The 19,579-nt window shown below is 46.6% G+C and overlaps 1 protein-coding gene across 1 annotated transcript in view; it reads left to right on the forward strand.

The window, feature by feature from the left end:
• LOC139758291 (nephrin-like) overlaps nucleotides 1–18,776 on the forward strand; it is a 231,308-nt gene extending 212,532 nt beyond the window's left edge. The window contains 10 exon segments of the mRNA XM_071679505.1: nucleotides 762–907; nucleotides 1,290–1,465; nucleotides 2,143–2,307; nucleotides 3,466–3,579; nucleotides 3,732–3,876; nucleotides 5,337–5,531; nucleotides 7,073–7,212; nucleotides 8,370–9,090; nucleotides 12,589–18,063; nucleotides 18,156–18,776. Of these exon segments, the coding sequence (XP_071535606.1) occupies nucleotides 762–907; nucleotides 1,290–1,465; nucleotides 2,143–2,307; nucleotides 3,466–3,579; nucleotides 3,732–3,876; nucleotides 5,337–5,531; nucleotides 7,073–7,212; nucleotides 8,370–9,090; nucleotides 12,589–14,063 (3,277 nt within the window). The 3' untranslated portion in view covers nucleotides 14,064–18,063; nucleotides 18,156–18,776.
• The last annotated feature ends 803 nt before the right edge of the window (nucleotides 18,777–19,579 follow it).

A 19,579-nucleotide genomic window follows, 5' to 3' on the forward strand; every position in this document is an offset into this window, starting at 1 on the left:
TTCAACAACATAAAAATCTTGCGAGAGAAACAAAAGGTGATGACGCCATCCCTTTAGAATCTTGGGAAAAACGTCGTCAATATGGATATATTTTCGTCAGTGTGTACATATTACCCACAGCGTTGTCGACGGGGCCTTACTTACCATGATAGCGTTATACCGGGTCGAGATGTTAACTAGCATTTCACTCCACGACCGTGATATGTTGAGAGTTGGTTGGCATTGTTAGCCAATTACTTATCTACCTATTACATGTATAAACTACAGTTATGCCGATATAAGTTGAGGGATGTGCATAGTTTCATATCAGTTGATCTATAAGTTAGCAGGGATATCCACGCCAGCTGTGATATACCTATATCTGGTCTAATATATGTCCCTATATGATTCACTCATAGCTGGTAAAATATACCCATATAAACTTTGATGTAACCACATTAGCCATATTGTACATGCAGAACAAACCCAAATTTATTTTAATATTCCCACATTAACTTGAGCGCGTCCTCTTCACCAGTAACACCCACATCAATTGTAGCACACCCTCGTCAACTGCCAGCACCCAAACTGCAACTGTACCACAGCCACGTCAACTGTATGACCCTCGCATCCACTACATAACCTCCGCCTCCACTGGATCATCACATCCAGCCACACCAAGTGTAGGTGTCCACCACCGGGAGACGCGATTACTAATACTATCCTTTGTTGCTTCCTCCTCCTCTCTGTGCGCCCCGCCGCCGCCCGCCTCCTCCCTCCAGCACGGGGCAGGGGCTGGGGAAGGGCGTGGGCGTGGCCTATCTGGTGGTGGAGTCGGCGTCGTGGGCGGACACGGGCGTCTACTTCTGCCACGCCTCCAATATTGTCAATACAACCTCACCCGTCAGAACCAAGTTCATCGTCACCCGTGAGTACAGTCGCCAGTGAGAGAGAGAGAGAGAGAGAGAGAGACAGAGAGAGAGGGGAGAGAGAGAGAGAGAGAGGAGTGTGTTAGCGTTGCTGACCGTTAAGTATTCACTGCCGCTGGGATCGAGCCCGCATGGGTTCGAGAAAAGGTCGCGGCAGTCAGCCTGTGGTCAACCTAGCTGTTCATCCTTCCCTTGGGGCTGGGCGATATATTGGGTACCTGGCTCAGGCTGGGCCTAAACGAGGTGACCTTGATTACTCCAGTCACTTGATTGTGTGTGTGTGTGTGTGTGTGTGTGTGTGTGTGTTGGCTATACTACCATCTATAGACATGATATAGACAGGTTACGACCTTAATGAGTTGTTACCCTTCGCCCATCTAGAGCCAGTGATGGAAGTGGAGGAGATGGGCGGCAGACGTAGAGCGTGGGCGGCCGTGGGTGAGCCTGGGCGGTTGTTGTGTCGGGTCCGGGCGGCGCCGCCACCCAAATTCCATTGGACGACACGAGATGGGCGGCAAATTGAGACGGATGAGCACTACATCGTCCACCATCCACAGGTAGGTGGGTGGCCGAGTGGATAGATGGATGGGCAGGTGGGTGGTTGGATGGGTAGGTTGGTAGTTATGGGTAGGTTGGTAGTACAGGAGTGGGTCATTAGGTAGTTATATGGTTAAGTAGATGTGTAGATGAAAGAGTAAGTAGACGGATACATGGGTAGGTGAATATGTGCGTAAGTTGGATTTGATGAAAAATGATGAATAGATGACAGAGTGGATAGTTAAGTGTGTGGATGATCGTATGGGTGGCTGAACAATTGGAAGCAGATGACTGGTCAGGTGGATGATTATGTAGATAATGTGGCAGGTGGAGGAAATTGATGAAAGAGAATATGGTGGAAGATTGGGTGGAGGAATGGGTCAGGTGAGGGAAAATGAAGTTTATGATTGGATGGGTCGGTGATTCATGCCAGAAGAAAGTCAAGTAATTGACTAGGCAGGAGCGTGAGTAGAATGGGCCAGAGTTAAGTGGGTGATAGCGTAGGTGGGTGATAGCGTAGGTGGGTGATAGTGTAGGTGGGTGATAGTGTAGGTGGATGAACAGCGAATTTCAAGTTGACAATGTCGTTAATGTTGACTGAAAATATTAGTTGGGGTGTTCATTAAAATAGTGATGTGGACCGGATGAATTAACCTCTCTCTCTCTCTCTCTCTCTCTCTCTCTCTCTCTCTCCCAGCTAGCGGACGGCCTGGTGTTGTGGTCGTCCGTCCTGGAGGTGCGGGTGGTGGGCGGAGGAGACTACGGGATGTACCAGTGCACCGCCCACAACCAGCTCGGGTCTACCACCCTCACCAGGACCCTCAGCCCTCCCTCAGAGCCTCATCCACCATACAACCTGACCGTTAGTATCCTAACTATTATTGACGGTAGTTACCGTTAATGGTTTACGTAGTTCCAGTAGGTACATCCTGTTAGTTATGCTTGATTTTATCAGAGAAACTTTGTCCTCAAAATCCACCACGAGAGCAGGTGGCAGAGGGTCGGGTCTACACCAGCCAGAGGCCAGCCTCCTCACTCCTCCTCACTTCCGCTCTACATCCAGTGAGGTATTAAAAGATTTCTGTACACAAAAACAAGCAGTTCGTTACTTGTGGCAAGTTGTATATTTGTGTTCCGACTGGGGTAAGTAAACGATTGAAAGCGGCAGTCAAAACTTACAGTTTCATGCCTGAGGCAGTCAAGCAGTGGTTACAACTCCTAACGCTTACGCAGACGGTGACGCAAACACCTGTGTTACTCACTGTGAGGCTGAAGTGTATTTCTACTCCACGCCCGCTGCAGCCTCGTCATGATCACAAGCCAGCGAGGACCACCAGCGGTGGGTAGATGTGTCTTTGTCATACGTATATTCACATCGCCATCAACCCTCACCCCCAGCTGTGTTCCGGATGAGTCCCCATATGTTCATTATTACATACGGAAAGATGATGAACATGCTGGGTTTGCACTCGGAGCAAGGATGAGTGGATGTACCCAAATGAACTCTTCAATTAAGTATTATTCAGAGGAACATGAACATTGCTTAATCAATCGAGTTCAAAATTTTGGACTCTACAAGTTGTGATTTTGACTTGTGCATTCTGGATGGTTTGTGTAGGTATGGAGAGAGACACCAAGACTGTGTAATTACTTCTCCTCGACCGACATTAATATATTCAGTTATGGAGTCCCCCTCAACTTCCCGTTTTCCTTTCTAATTAACCACAGAGCCAATGTCTTACAAAGCCACGACCCAGATTGCAGGTCAGCTTAGTTTAATCTTAAGACTTTTGGTCGTAATTTCCCCAGATCTTTTGTCACAAAATTTCATTTAACAGTGGCGCTCAAAATTGTTTGGTCCTCAGACAACGCTGTTACATTTTAAGGCAATGTAGCACATAGTGTGTGTGTGTGTGTGTGTGTGTGTGTGTGTGTGTGTGTGTGTATTTACTGGTAATTGCGATACTATGAACGACCTGAGATATTAACGCTGGTTGTTGTTGTTGTTGTTGTTGGTCAGGTGAGGAGTGTGAGCAGCGGGTCCGCCTCTCTGACGTGGAGCCCCAGCTACCAGGGAGGTCGACCTCAGGGCTACACCGTCAGCTACAGACCTGTCGCAGCCAGACACTACCAGGTGGGTGGGGGGAGAGAGGGAGGTCAGGGTGCCAGGTGGGAGGGAGGTCAGGGTGTCGGGTGAGAGAGGTCATAGTGCCAGGGGGAGGGAGGTCTTTGACGTCTCATTTGAGAATCAGTTCAAACCGTAACCCGTTTTCTGTCGCCGGTCAGATGGTGGAGGTTCCTGGTGGAGACACGGCGGAGGCCACGGTAGAGGGCCTCTCCCCCGGTACTGAGTACGTCTTCAGACTGCAGGCCAAGAACCCTCAGGGGGTCTCGCCCTTCGTACAACCCCCGGTCACCGCCACCACCCACGGTAGGCCCCTCATCATGTACCTATGGTAGACGTCTCGCTACACACAAGCAGGTCCCTCAAGACCTGAACTATCCCTACTGAATCACTGGCTCCATATTGAACGAGTCATTAACGAGAGAAGCACTGAGGAGAGTCACTGTTCATACTGCTACAGAACAAACACTTGGGTCGGTCAGTCAGTGGGTGCATTCTGGAGTCTTGCATGACCAGATGAAGAAGTCCTTGAATGTTTTCTAATAGTTTTCTCCCATGTTACTCACTCTCTGTCTTGAGTTAGTGAATACACTCGTTACTTATCTGGCCATCCAGTGATGGACTTTGATTCATCACTTTTAGCCACAGTGAAGGAATGAGACAGAATACATTTCCTCACACACACACAAAACAAAATTGTCCTTTTATGATACACTTCTTTTGTTCTTGTTTAAGTCATACAGTTCACTTGATACATTTATCTCAAACACAAGTGAACCTACTCTAGTAAACAAGTCTGACGACACTTTCAGAAAGATATCAACCATACGAGGGAACATCATCGTGCCACACCTGCTACTGCTACTCACATGTGTTGAAAAATACTTATTTCTTGAAGGACATTTCAAAATGGAAAAACTTTTTGGTAGATATTTTCCCCCTCTTGTAAATCCTCCTCTGTAACAGAGCCCTGACTTTTGCTTTGTTAGTCTCTAACGTGCCGTCTACTGTGCTAGTCTTTAACCCGGAAACCTGCTATGTTAATCTGTAACGGAGCAGTCTACTCTTTGTTAACTTATGAGAAATACAAGTCTGTGATATACATTCTACCTCACAGTCTTTGTTATTTCTTTTTATGGATCTATTTCCTGCTGGCGGTGATGTATATCCGGCTTGTGGTGATGTATATCCTGCTGGCGGTGATGTATATCCTGCTGGCGATGATGCATATCCTGCTGGTGGTGATGTATATCCTGCCGGCTATGATGTATATCCTGCTGGCGATGATGTATATCCTGCTGGTGGTGATGTATATCCTGCCGGCTATGATGTATATCCTGCTGGCGATGATGTATATCCTGCTGGCGATGGAGTGTTTTTATTTTCTAAAACTCGAGGGCGCTTACCCGATGCAGCTAAGGTAAGTCAGGCCGGGTGTTGGTGCTCGTGTTTCTAGAGGCGTCGCGCCTCAGGTAATCCTTTGTCACTGAAGAGGATTTAGAACATGGTACATGTGTGTGTGTATATACATGTTTCATGTACTTCCTATCTCTCTCTCTCTCTTTCGCTCCCTCCCGCTGTGAGCGGTGCGCACTACCAGTGTCTTCTGTCAAAATCTCGTCCTAAATACCCTAGAAATCTTCCTAATTTACCCACCCGCACCTCAGCCACGTAGATCAGAAATACTGCGCCAACACAACCTCTGTCATCTGTCTTTCCCAGTGAACTTATTAACAGCACACTTCCTTCCTCTCCTTCCCCGGCAGGGGTCTCTGGCCACCCCAGCATCTCCTCTGAGGGTGGTGTGCCCGAGGGTTCTCGGACCATGGTGGACGGCTCCTCCAGAATGCCCCGCCTCATGCTGCTCCTCATCACCCTGACGGGCGCCGCCCTCCTCGCCCTCAACGTCGCCATCATTGGCTGCTTCGTTCGACGTCGAGCCATCAACCGCAACGCCTCTGGTGAGTTCGTTCGAGTGCCTCCTCCGTCGTGTGGGCAGGGTCGAGTGCCTCCTCCGTCGTGTGGGCAGGGTCGAGTGCCTCCTCCGTCGTGTGGGCAGGGTCGAGTGCCTCCTCCGTCGTGTGGGCAGGGTTGAGTGCCTCCTCCGTCGTGTGGGCAGGGTCGAGTGCCTCCTCCGTCGTGTGGACAGGGTCGAGTGCCTCCTCCGTCGTGTGGGCAGGGTCGAGTGCCTCCTCCGTCGTGTGGGCAGGGTTGAGTGCCTCCTCCGTCGTGTGGGCAGGGTTGAGTGCCTCCTCCGTCGTGTGGGCAGGGTCGAGTGCCTCCTCCGTCGTGTGGGCAGGGTCGAGTGCCTCCTCCGTCGTGTGGGCAGGGTCGAGTGCCTCCTCCGTCGTGTGGACAGGGTCGAGTGCATCCTCCGTCGTGTGGACAGGGTCGAGTGCCTCCTCCGTCGTGTGGGCAGGGTCGTCGGTAGTATGTGATTAATTAATGGATCATTCCTGCTGCCATGGTCCCGTGATGGGTCGACTTTTATCAGTAATGGGTCAACCTTTATCAGTAACGCGTCGATTTGTGTGGGTTATGGCTGTTGTTTTTATGGGAAACGAGATTATATTTATCGAAAATAGATCCGTTTATAATGTACTGGGTTCATTATCATCGGTAATTGGTTCAATTTTTTGTTAATAAATTATTCTTTTATCGGTAACTGTTAATTTTCATGCGCAATTTTTGTTGGTAATTGGTTGATCTTTATTGGTATTGGGTTGTTTGAGAGTTAGAGATGATTAAGTCTCTGTTGTTGTGGTTCCCTGATGGGTCGAATTTTTATCGGTAATGAGGTGACTTGATCGACGACCAGTGGTCGGTCCTGGAACTGTGGTTCTAAAGTGTGTATTTTATCGGTAATAGGTCGATTATATGAGATATGGGGGTCTTGATATCGGTGACGGGTCTGTTCTTTCTGTAATGGGTCGTTTATACAGGAGATGGGTCTGTTTTATCGGTAATGGCCATTGTATTAGTAATGGATAGATTTTATCGGTAATGGGTCATTTATATCGGTAACAGTACAATTTCATATTACCAGTCTATTCTAAATCGGTAATGGGTATGTTATATCGGTAATGGGTCTCATATCTGTAATGGGTCGATTTTTCTCTTCAAAGGGTCGATTTTTCCAACACCGAGTCAGTTTTATATCAGCTGTCAGATCTGTACACAAACTTGTGCACCTGTTAGCATATACTGTTATTCTCAGGACGAAGACGTTGTTAGTCGGACGTTCATGGAAGAAGAAATTCCTTTGCCCTTACTTTCACCTTTCCTTGCCGTCTCCTTCATACATAATGTATTGATTAGTCTGGCCTATGTTAAGTATATAGATATGCCAACATGACTTGTGTATTTGGAGACATTATATAGTAACATTCACACGCACGTTATCAAGTCTCTTGATATATTGTTGTTATATTCCTACACTTTGTATGTCCTGGAGTGTTGCTGACACCAGCATACTCGCTGTTTTCTCCCGTCTCCTCCCCAGCATCGTCGTCAACCAAGAACGTGTCACTGGATGTGTACGGTGTGACCCCAGCCTCAACCCCAGGAGCTAATCACAACCAGGCTCTCCTCTCCCTCACCAACATGTCCCCCAACATCTCCAACACTCCTCCACCCTACCAGGTAATTCGATCGTTTTGATTTATTCACCTCACGAACAAACTCTACCGTTTCCCAGAGCTTCTCCAGCACTCCTCCCCCACTCTGTCTGACAGTTACCCTGCCACTACACGAGACATCAACATACTCCTAGGATACGTAACGTCCTTTAAGTCCTTCTTTCCTTCAGGATATCATTCCTCATTCCTTCGCGACTGTAGGATGTACCCACCAACACAATGACTGTACGAATGGCGCTTCTCTGTCACACTCTCCCTCCAGCCTGCTCTGTCACACTCGCCTTCCAGCCTCCTACTCTCACCACCACAGCTCAGCCGTCCTCCCTCGCACCTCCCGAGGCACTAGTTCCCCAGTAGAAATTACGACCGCGGGGATATCCCTGGCTGTCCCGAGGAGCGAGGGATCTTCCCCCAGACGGCCCCAGCATTATACCAACACCTACACTCCCCATCCTCCCCCTAATTTCATTCTACAAACAGGTCCCTCACAGGTCCCTCACAGGTCCCATCAGGTCATCAGTGTACAATCACTCCTGCTTCTTCTCCGTCACTCGAGGGTAAATATTCCCTTTTGATGTTCCCTCTTGATTTCTTCTCGGCTGCTGCTCCTGCTGCTGCTGCTGCATTTGCCTTTATGTTTCACGTCTTTTCTTTCTCGTTTGTTTCTTTAGATTGTGTTGTTGTTCGTCTCATGATGATTGTAAAGTTTAGCTTCTGTGATAACGAATCAGTCATGATTGACACTTTCTCATGGATGTTATCTCCACAAACATCCTCTTTATCATTACTTTTAGTTTCATCATTCGTTTTGTTATCTTGATCACTTCTTATCATCTTTTCTTGCTTCCATCATTAGCATTATTTAACTTGCTTTCTTCTTCACCTTTTTTTTTCCGTATTATCTTATATATTTTCTTTTCTTTCTCACTCTTTCCTTCCTCGTCTTTGTTGTGTCTTTGTATTCAGAATTAAGTTTTGTTTCTGTTTTGTTTCTCACATTTTCGCAGTCATTTTTCTTCTTGATGATGATGATCCCTTTTTGTTTTGTTTTTCATCTCTCTCTCTTCCTTGTCCTTATTACCTATGCTGTTTTGTTTTGCTTTTGCTTCCCTCTTTCTCGTAGAGACGTTAACTGTTGTGTCCGTTGTTTACTTCCTGAAGGAGGAGGACCAGACTAATGTGGACGACTGTGACCACCCGAGCCTGGTCATCCCGAACGCTGCTGGCCACGCGGCGCCGCCCGCCAGGGGCACCACCTACCACAGTACCTCGCGCCAGAACGGCATGGTGGGCAGAGACGCTAGCAGCCTCTTCCTCACCAACAGAAGCGTCAGCCCGCAAGACCCAGCTAGGTTCCTGCAGGGACATAATGCTACTGACGATCTGAGTTCGTTGAGGACCAGCAGTCCTGTGACCCACGGAGACAGCGTCTCAAAGGACACCAAGGAGTCTGGTGGTCTTCAAGCGAACGAGGAGGTGGCTTCCCTCTGCTCGAGCACGTATGACTCCCTGCCTCACGACCCCAGACCCCCTCAGCAGGGGCACGCCACCTCCGCTCCCTACCCCTCAGCAGACCAGGCTTCCCTCTCCTCCTACCATAGTGACTACTCCCGCAGCTACGAGTACTCCCACGGCTACGTACGGCCTCTCTACCACCCATCTTGTCCCCACCACCACCACCACTACCACCACAGCCAGACACGTCCCCCGCCGCCCCTCTATCAGACACCTCACGACGCCCACGTGTACCAACAACAACAGCAACAACAACAAGAGGTGATCCAGGCACCAGCGCCATATTCCAGTCTGATTCCCTCTGGACTGTACAGCCTCAGTTCCGACGCTCAGGAGACGCGAGCCAGCCCTCCCTCCCTAGTGTCAGGTATGGACCTCTCCACGTGTTGGTACTCTACATTATGTGCTGTTGTTCCTGTAATGTAAGGCAGAACCCTGGCCTCCTTACGTAAGGGTGTGTGTGTGTGTCTGTGTGTTTGTGATGACTCATTTGTGCCTACGTGTAGAGAGTTTTACCCTCGTGCAATACCAATCTCTCAACCTTTTTCTCCCGTACTCTTTCCATTTTCCACTTTTCAGCGTTCTTTACATTCAGTCTTTTCACTTTCTTTCACTAACCCACCACCTGCACATCGTCAGTCCCAGGTCTCCTTCACACGTAGGGTTCTGTCATTTTTTTCACCTAGATGGTTGTAGTTGCGACTTCCCGTCATATCGTATTGTCTCATCCTTATTACTTTGTGTCAGGCTGGGTCAGAATTCATCACCAGCCTTTCATCCAACTAAAGCTGGAGCCTTTAAAGGTGTCTCTATTATCACAATTGTGAATACTATCTATTTTTCTGTAATTTTTAACGTCAAACGTACTGCAGCATAATGCTAAGGAGGTCATTTAATTAAATGAAGAATAGCAGCGGTCCCAAGGCATCCTTGCGGAACACCAGTGGAAACTTTAGACCAACCTGAAAACGGCACTTTTGACACTTTCCTTTTTTTCTGATCCACTGTAGGACTCTTCCCCATGTGACGGCCTGAGGGTCATCCTTCACCCAGCTTCCCATAAACATAGTGTCTCATGGTAGTCCGAAATGCAAGATTATTTTCAAGATTATTTTCATGTGCTCAATACAACTAAAGTGTTGACGTTCTATAGTACTATATATAACCTCTTCCTTCCAAAGCCTTGCTGCGCCTCACTGATTTCTCCTTTGCAGTTATGCATCCATTTTCCATCTGGTCATCTTTTCCGATAGTTTGACGACCATGCTTGTCAGTGATGATACCATGTGCTTCAGCACCTTTCACTATCGCCCTTCTTAAAAAATAGGCAAGCCATTTTCTCTCTTCCATTTCCTTGGTATTGATTCCTCTTCCAGTGAGTCCCTAAACAACATCACAAGTGGCATGACGTGTGTTTTCAACGCTTATTGCATGAATAAGGTGAGATTTCACCAGTGTCATGCAACATATTTTGGCCCAGTGTTGTACGCAACATGTCCTTCATTGTGCATACACTTTGGAACTTAGCAGCATTTATCTCAGCAAACATTCTTTTCTATTTCAGCAGCTTTTCTCTGTGTGTATGGACAGCCAGCTGCTAAAGTTTTACAGCTTTAAAAGGATTAGAACATTCATCCATGTCAATAATTGACTATGTTACGTTATTTGTAAGATTAAACTGATGATTCATAAATCCATATGTGATTTATTACATAGGTAAGCAGTGTATGCAGGTGTGAGGTTTGTGTCAACATCTAACAGTTTGAAGATGTCAGAAAAGCAAAGATGACATAATAGTTTGTGGGCCAGAGATGCATGTAAGGATTGGAGTGAACAGGTAAGATGTGAGGGATGAGGTTACATTGAAATAAAAGAACAACGTCTGGTCGCGATAAGTTACGAGAAGTTTGAGGAACAGATGCGGATGAAGCTCTTCCACAAAAGTCCTTCAGTAGAAAGACTTGGGGAGTTGTACCGTGTTGTCGGCAGCCACAACCATGAATTATCACGACCTCAGGACGCAGCAGAGATGGTGTCGGGCCGGAGACGAAGTCGAAGGTCATCAGAGGTGAGCGAACGATGAACGTGGATTAAGTGAAGTTAGACAGTTCTCATAGGTCTCGTGGAGCACTATTGACAGGCTAAGGGGCGGAGGAGAAAGTGGTATTTAATTGCTCTCAGGCAATATGAGTGAGTGGTTTCAGGGAATGTCCTCTCACAGAGCGACGGGTGTAGGCATTGCCTGGACCTTCATACAACACGGAGTGTATGCAATCAGTTCAGCAACAACGGAGGAAATGCTTACCTGAACTTCGAACAGAACGTTTGTACACTAATAAGCAGGAATGTATTTTGTTGTACAAGCAGTTAGACCATTGTAGTAAAGACCACACATGTGCTGCGAGGGTTTTATTCAAGTCTCGTGGGACGAGAAAAATAAAGCAGCGAGGGTCAAATCCGAAGCCCGGCCGAGCAGAGGAGAGGAGGGCTCTGGAGGTGTTGAATATGTATGAAGTTTGGGGGTAAGATATTGGCCGCAGTGAAAAGATTTTATTGAGGGGTTAGGGCCTCTGACGGGGCCAGTGAGGCCGTGAGTGACTGGTTAGTGGTACACTTTAGGAGGCCGATAGAGCGGCCGGCCTCCCTCCCTCCTGCCCCTGCCGGCGTTATGTGGCATGCACCACCCAGGAGACACAACTATCTATCAGAGGATAGGGACAGGAGTCTATCTGTAGTGTTTGACATGGGAAAGAAGGTTATGGATGTCTGCATTATCTATCGAAGGATAGACGTAGCAGTCTATATGACGTTTCAAAAAGGGATAAAAAGATGTGAATATGTAGATATTGATGATATACAGTTGGTTGTATAGGCAAATGTGTTCAGACGAGGAGGACCCTCACAGCTGACCCAAGATGAGATCTTGACCTGTGAGAAACAATATAAGAGAACGAGTGTGTCTTGCTTTTAAATGTTTGTGTGTCTTCAGTTGTAGAACACTCATGCTTAGAGGAAACGATGAATAGATGATTGTAGTCTTGAGGAATATAAACAAATATAAGTGTACATCTTCGTCAAAAGTGGTCTTAACAATCTACAGTCAACTGTAGCTATAGGAGGTCAAGTCTATTCAGGATGAGCCGGCTACTGTTACGAGTAGTTCACTGTAAGCAATCACCGTGAGCAGTATCGAGCAGTAGTGCAGTGCTTCCGCTAAGTTTAGCCAAAGGTCGTCATAGCTCAGCAAGATTGCCGAGCTAAGTTGGCTGCATCGTCAGATGTTGCTGACGTGACTTACGACTGTTAATCCCATGGTTACGACGGGGCGACTCTTAGGGACGACGATACGACCTTAGGTATGACGGTACGACCCTTGAGAATGACAACACGACCCTTAGGTATAACGGTCTGGTCCTTGACCTGACCACTAAGGGTTAGTTAGGCCAACGACCAAACCATCGTACCCAAGGATCGTACCGTCCTGCTCAAGAGGTCGACATTTAGCAAAGCTTACACCATCATGATTGCCACAATTATTTGATACAACAACTTGGTAACGAAACAATACATCCTTCTTAAGTGAACCCAAGACTAGAGGGTGATACATATTTCCTGAACGTCCTTACCGTCTAGCCTGCAGGAGCATCATTAATAATAATGACGTAGGTGTTACTGAGCTACGGGAACATTTTTACACACAAGGCTGGTAAATGTTTCGCCTCAGACGTCGGTAAAATATGCGGCCGGTATGTTGGGCGAGGCTGAGGGTGTGTTGATCCTCCTCCTCCGCCGCAGTTTGATAAGGTAAGTGTTGCTTGCCGGGATCTTAAGGAGGAATAATCATGTCATAAATCCCTCCCCTCAGGTTCTCCCTCGGGCTACGCCACGCTGGGACCACGCAGACGTAAGCCAACGCCCTCGAAGTTTGCCAGTCTGCAGCGTCCAAGGTCTTCCCACGCCCACGCCCATGTCCACCCGAGCCCCCAGCGTCAGCAGCAGCAACCCTCCCCAGGGGAGCCAACGGAGGATGCCCACCAACCCCAGGCACAGGGCTGGGAGAGAAGTGAGCGGCGTGGGTCTAGTGGTCCTCGAACCTTCCACACTTTCGTCCCGGTGACCCACGACAGCAGCAGCATCAAGAACCACGCAGCCGCTCTGCAGCAGCAGCAGCAGCAGGAAGACGCTGGGGTATTGGACGGCATTGGCGCCCCTCCTTCACACCCCACCAGGGAGGATACAAACGCACCTCAGCACCACCACAGTCAGGGACCTGGCCTGGATTCTAGCTGCCCTAGACACGGTAATGTTGGCCACACTCAGGCTCTCACAAGCCGTAACCAACGCACTCAAGGTGGCAGCCAACCCTTCAGTGACTCCAGTCATGGTGTCAAAGTGCACCCGGGTAGCACCAGCCAACTCACTGGTGGCTCCCACCACCAGCGCTCCGCCAGCCCCAAACAACGCACTTCCAGCCCTGTCCAGTATACCGATACCCTCTACCAAAGCACTGGCAGCCCTAACCAATGCACCAATACTCCCAACCAACGCAGCAGTAGCCCTAGCCAACGCAACGGTACTGCCAACCAACGCACCAGCAGTCCTAACCAACGCACCACTTCTTCCAGCCAACATACCCAAAGCCCTACCTCCTCCCTCACCAGTAGCCCTGTCCCACGCACCAGCACTCACCATCAACGAACCAGTACTTCCCACCAACGCACCGGCAGTCCCAGCCAGCTCAACGGCAGCTCTCTACAACACACCAGCAATCCCAGTAAGCGCACCAGTACTTCTACCCAACGCACCGGTAGCCCTAACCAGTTCAACAGTAGTTCTAACCAACGCACCGGTAGCCCTAACCAGTTCAACAGTAGTTCTAACCAACGCACCGGTAGCCCTAACCAACTCATCGGTAGTTCTAACCAACTCACCGGTAGCTCTGATCAGCGCACCGGTAGCCCTAACCAACGCGCCAGTAATTCCAACCAACGTAGTACTGGCAGCACTAACCAACATCCCAGTAGCTCTCTTCAACACACCTGCGGCCCCAGCCAACGCACCGATACTTCCAAACAACGCACCACCAGCCCCAGTCAACGCACTTGCCCCTGGCAGGAGAAATCTACCAAAGACGTCCCTAAGGACCTCGTCTCTGGGTCGCCGTCTGTCGAGTCCTCGGGATGTCTCCCGGAAGCGTTACCTGCTCCTGTCGTTGTCACGGGTCGTCCTCGCTTCCCTCACGACTTCGTGCGACACATCCCCAGCAGGACAAGGACTGGGGGTCGTGAGGATCCTGAAGGCCCTGACGCAGATCACAGCGCCGACACCAACCTCAGATAAATACGGAAGGTTGGATCTTTAAAGCAGCGTCGCGTTTTCTACGATAAATAATAAAAGCTGGAGTTTTGTATATTTCTATGTAAATATAGAATTAGTGACTTTTTTCCGTGACTGGAATATTAGTTATATAAATGTGATGAAAGGGCCGATCTAAAGAAGCAAAGCCATATTTCCAGACCATGGAAAAGATAATAATTAACCTGATAACTTTCGTCTCTGGAATATCCTACGTTCCTCCGACCCCTGATCAAACTCCTTCGATAAGGAAAAAAAATGTCCAAAGTTTTTCAACTCTCTGCTGAAGGTGAAAGGCTCGAGACACGGAGGTTGATGACCCTCTGCGGAATGAAGGAGGTAATACCATTCATGTTCCAGTGATGGACACTGGAACGCAGTCCTGGAACTGTAGATATAAAGACGTTGAGACGTAACACAGTGAACATCGTGTTAATCTGTCCATGTGTTGTGTTACCTTTATACACTGAAGGATCTTAATTAGTGAATGACACGAGTCAGTGAATGCACTCGCGATGCACTTGAGCATCATATCCATCCGGTAGGTTTCACTCTCAGACTTTGTTTATTGCGTGAATGAAAAGACAGCAACCATCTGACGAATATCATTGATATCAATATCAGAACGATGAATATTCCTTGATGGTATCAGTACATCGTAAGTGTATAGTTTGACTTCAGTCATATTCTTGCCAAAGACTTCCTGTACAGTTACTTGTATGTTGCAGACCTTAGGAGGGCTATGATGTCATCAGTAAACATTACACTTATATGTTTTCTATAAACATCATGTTCACTGACTGCACTGTAAGAAAAATAACCACAAAACACATCTACTGGTGATCTGTAACGGCATCTTAACATTATTGCTTGAAGATCCTTCACTTCATTACAGTCAAGTTTGGTTATTTTCAACAGTTATAGGTACTTATTTCCTTCGTCACTGGCGGGTGGTTGATGGTGTGTTTGTGTGTGTGTGTGTGTGTGTGTGTGTGTGTGTGTGTGTGTGACTGTGTTTGTAAGACGAGACTTTTACACATCATTCTGTGTACTACCTGCACATGTATGTATAAGCATGTAAGTATGTATATGTGTGTACATACATCAATGCCGATGTATATATGACATTTGTTTCTGCTCGCCAGCGATCCACTGTGAGCTTTTTCGTATAACCTTAATTTTGGTGAAGCGAGCAAGGGAAGATGAGGTTTCTTTAATTCCCAAATTGGACATCATTCAGTTTTACGTCTTCCATGATATTCTCCAAGCCTTCATGTTATACACCATTCACCCCACCAGTGTGAGTGAGGAACGTGCATCCCCGCTCTGCACTCTGAAAGGAACAACTGAACATATGAAAACTAACTATTCTTTTATAAGCACCGCCACCTGTTTGAGACGTTTTGCCCCAAACATCACCAGCAGTTTAACCAGCAATTTATTTTTATATATAATTCTGAAGTAAACGTTTGCTTTCTTTAAAATGAGGCCATAAGATTCGTCCATTACCATAGGAAGGAACGTTAGGGGAACGTTTGCTGGCCAGTGGTGGAGTGTTTATGGTGACATTACCTTGATCTAACGTTCTCTGTTTAATTGACCTCCATGTGATGCTTGGCAGAATCCACGTGACCATCATACATTCCTTTTGGAAATATCATCAGAATAACGTTAACGTTTGAGGAGCAGGGAATACAAGGGCTGGTTTATCCCTGGTGAGCGGACGAGTTGGGTGAAGGGCGTTGGAGGAGAGGAGTCTGGCGAATAGTGGGGCTGTGGGGAGGATGTTGAAAGAAGGAGCTTGGAAGGGGAGAGAGAAGCAGTAAAAGTTCCCCACTCCAGTGTTTCCTCCTCCGCCCTAAGCCTCTCGTTACTGACACAAGGAAGTAGCGTCACGGGCATGAAGTGTAACACAGTTTGACTCCTTCCACTATGTTCACCATTTCTTGGCCATGTTAGCGACGCGGTGAGAGCTGGACCTCCTCACAACCACTGGAAAATCAGATTTCATCTCTGGATTCATAAACCGAAGCCTAATCGCTACTGGAGCTAGCGAAGATCCAGTTGTCTCATATTTGATCATTTATGAATAGAATTGTGCTTTAAGTATCTTAATATTATTATAAAAAAGCATGAAACAATTTCCCCTTTGGATTAAGACCGCAAATATTTTGGAACAACCTAAATCCAGCCCCGTGTAGTGAGATAATCACATTTGTCTCTGAACTAACTTAACCAAAGTATTTCAGAAACCAGTGTGTGTGTGTGTGTGTGTGTGTGTGTGTGTGTGTGTGTGTGTGAGTCTGGTCCTCGGGGCAGGCAGGCAGCCAGCCAGCCATCAGGGGCTGGTCTCCAACCCTCACATCGCGTGTCGCTCCGAAATATCGAACCTTCACGTCGGAATTCCAGGAGCATCTCTTATCTCGTCGTGTGTAACACGAATCTTCCATTTGAGAACTCTCAGGTTCAGGCTGGCCAGATACGAGTCAGGAAAATTGCAAGAATAATAATGACAATAATCATTAACATTATGAAAATAGTAATGATAATCATTGAAATTATAATCATATTAGAAATGATAATATTAGTAAAGACAATATGAAAACTATCAGCTGAAATCAGAAACTTGTGTTAAAAAATGTAGATTACTTTTAACCTTTACCAACTTTTCTGTATCAGTGTCATAGCCAGTAGACCTGGTCACTGATGGTGCCACAAAATGCAGTGTATTTCAAGACACGAGGCGTAACCTGTTAAATCATTTAGTTAGTTTAATGCCCTTTTTATACCTAACTTGAAAATAATCATAATTATATATATCTCTTTATTCCATCACCAAAAAAAGTATGACTAATTTTTTTAATGTTGAATTATTTTCATGACTAAATTTGTTATGAAGGACGTGTTGCCATACGAGGAAACGTTATCATATAGTTTTAACTATGTTGATAATGATAACGTGCTTTAATATAAGATACAGTCTCTCTCTCTCTCTCTCTCTCTCTCTCTCTCTCTCTCTCTCTCTCTCTCTCTCTCTCTCTCTCTCTCTCTCTCTCTCTCTCTCTCTCTCTCTCAACGCATTTACCAGTTTGTCTTCATGCGCCTACCTCCATGCACTCATGTCTCGTCTTGGTTAAACCCTTGAGCGCGACGGGACGACCCTTGAACACGATGGTACGACCCTTGACCGTTGTGGTCCAACCCTTGACAACAGTCCTACCAACAACCCTTGGTAATATTGTTTGACCTCTAATCTGACCCTTAAGGGTCAGGCCAAAGGTCAGACCACCACACGTAAGGGTCGTAACGTCGTTATATAAAGGGTATCGAAGTCCTGGTCAAGAGTTTAAATGACCATTGAGTGGTGGATGTCATTAAGCGCCGAATCTGTGCCGTAATGCGCGAAACTTAGTTATGTTTCTGGTAAACAGATTTGCATAACTTATGGCCGGACTGGACGTTTTGCAACCCCGCTAAATGATTACAAATCGACCATGAGTAATTATCACAATCATCATTACCCTTGGGAATAATTCAATAATTGCAGTATTGCTATGCTAATTTCTCTAATAATCAGAACAGTCGTGATATAAATACTGATCAGGGAAATGTCGATAGCTGGGGTTTATGGAAGAGATGAAGCAGAAAAAGTCTAAAGTTTTAAAAGACTTTATTGCCGGGTCACGATAATTAGGCAGGTTGTTGGGCGTCGTGTAAGGTCGACGATACTTGTCTCTACCTTGGATTGATCGCTCAGACTGTTCCTACCTGCTCAGTAAAGTGTTATACATGTCACCATAACCGTATACTCATCACCATTATGATTACCTTCAGTACATCATCAACCGAGAGCCGATGGTCCTCTTGTCCTGCGTCCTGGTGACGTATTGTGTGTGTGAAGGATGAGGCCAAGGAGGAGGTGGGGGTTGTTAGGACTCACCTGCACAACACTATCAACACTGACGACCCTCCTCACCACTGGGAGGTGCTCAGTGTTGCTCAACACTGACGACCCTCCTCACCACTGGGAGGTGCTCAGTGTTGCTCAACACTGACGACCCTCCTCACCACTGGGAGGTGCTCAGTATTGCTCAACACTGACGACCCTCCTCACCACTGGGAGGTGCTCAGTGTTGCTCAACACTGGTGAATCAGCTCCGCTGCAAATTTCTGCTCACTGGACCTGCTGAACAGCGAATCCAATTATGTTTATTGGTAACAGGAATCACCTGTGAATTTCCAGTGTGTCCACATGAGCATGACGCTTTGAAGATACATTGATTATTCTTACGATCAACGAATATGAGATACGTGAAGCAGGATACATGTTGATGTGTTGAATACATGGATGTATAATCACAAGTAGATCATTGTATTAAGCGGATTTTCTTTCTATCAAAAGCAAAACTTGCAAAGAAATGCTAAATCGGTATTGTATACTGAATAGCATCGAGAAATAGTATGTTTGTGTGTGTGTGTGTGTGTGTGTGTGTGTGTGTGTGTGTGTGTCCCTTATCTTTGTAAAACAACAGTCCAGTGAGAAGGTAAGGTGTATAAAGAGAAAAACTTTTGATAGAAAATCATTGTCTTTTGGATTATAGCTTTGAGAATCTCTCTCTCTCTCTCTCTCTCTCTCTCTCTCTCTCTCTCTCTCTCTCTCTCTCTCTCTCTCTCTCTCTCTCTCTCTCTCTCTCTCTCTCTCTCTCTCTCTCTCTCTCTCTCTCTCTCCCAACATAACTGTACCAAAGACTACACGATTTCATTCTAATAGATCAATGTACAATGCTTAAGCACTGTTCCACATCTGAGTTGCAATGATACTTACAAAGTATTATAAGTATTATGACAATATATGTTTCTTTAGTTAATCTCCTGAGCAAGGCAGTTTGAACCTTGATAACAAAGGTACGACCCTTGAGCACGACGATACGACCCTTGAATATGATGGTTCGGCCCTTGTACCCCCATTAGAATCAGGTCGAAGGTCAAACTGTCATACCCAAGGGTCGTACCGTCGTGTTGTTGGGTCGTAACTTCGTGCTCAAGGGTCGTGTCGCCTTGCTCAAGGGTCGTACTCATGGAGTTAAACATGAGGTGTATATTAAATGTGTAAGGTTTCCAAGCTCACGCTGGAAGACTGGAATCTGTCTCGCATTTCTTGTAACTTTATATGGAAAAGATAATAAAGGACTTTTATGGAAAGGTTTTCCTGTTTTTCCCATGTGTAATGTAGAGATATAACACTTATACCTATCATATCATCACTTCGTTTAGTACATTGTTTATCTATTCTTAGGGACAGGAGAGAGAAGGATTACTATCATCGTATCTACTATGTGTCATAGAAGGCGACTCTGGAAATCCTCCCCTGCTTTATCATCACCTTCTAAAAGTAGGAATAGCGGAAGTTCCTGATGCTCCATCAATAAGACATAAAAGGCAAGCATATGTAGATCAAAATCATTTATCTTTTTATATTCATGTCAAAAATAGGAATACCA

The sequence above is a fragment of the Panulirus ornatus genome, chromosome 30 (assembly GCF_036320965.1).
Source record: "Panulirus ornatus isolate Po-2019 chromosome 30, ASM3632096v1, whole genome shotgun sequence".
Classification (NCBI taxonomy): Eukaryota; Metazoa; Arthropoda; class Malacostraca; order Decapoda; family Palinuridae; genus Panulirus; species Panulirus ornatus.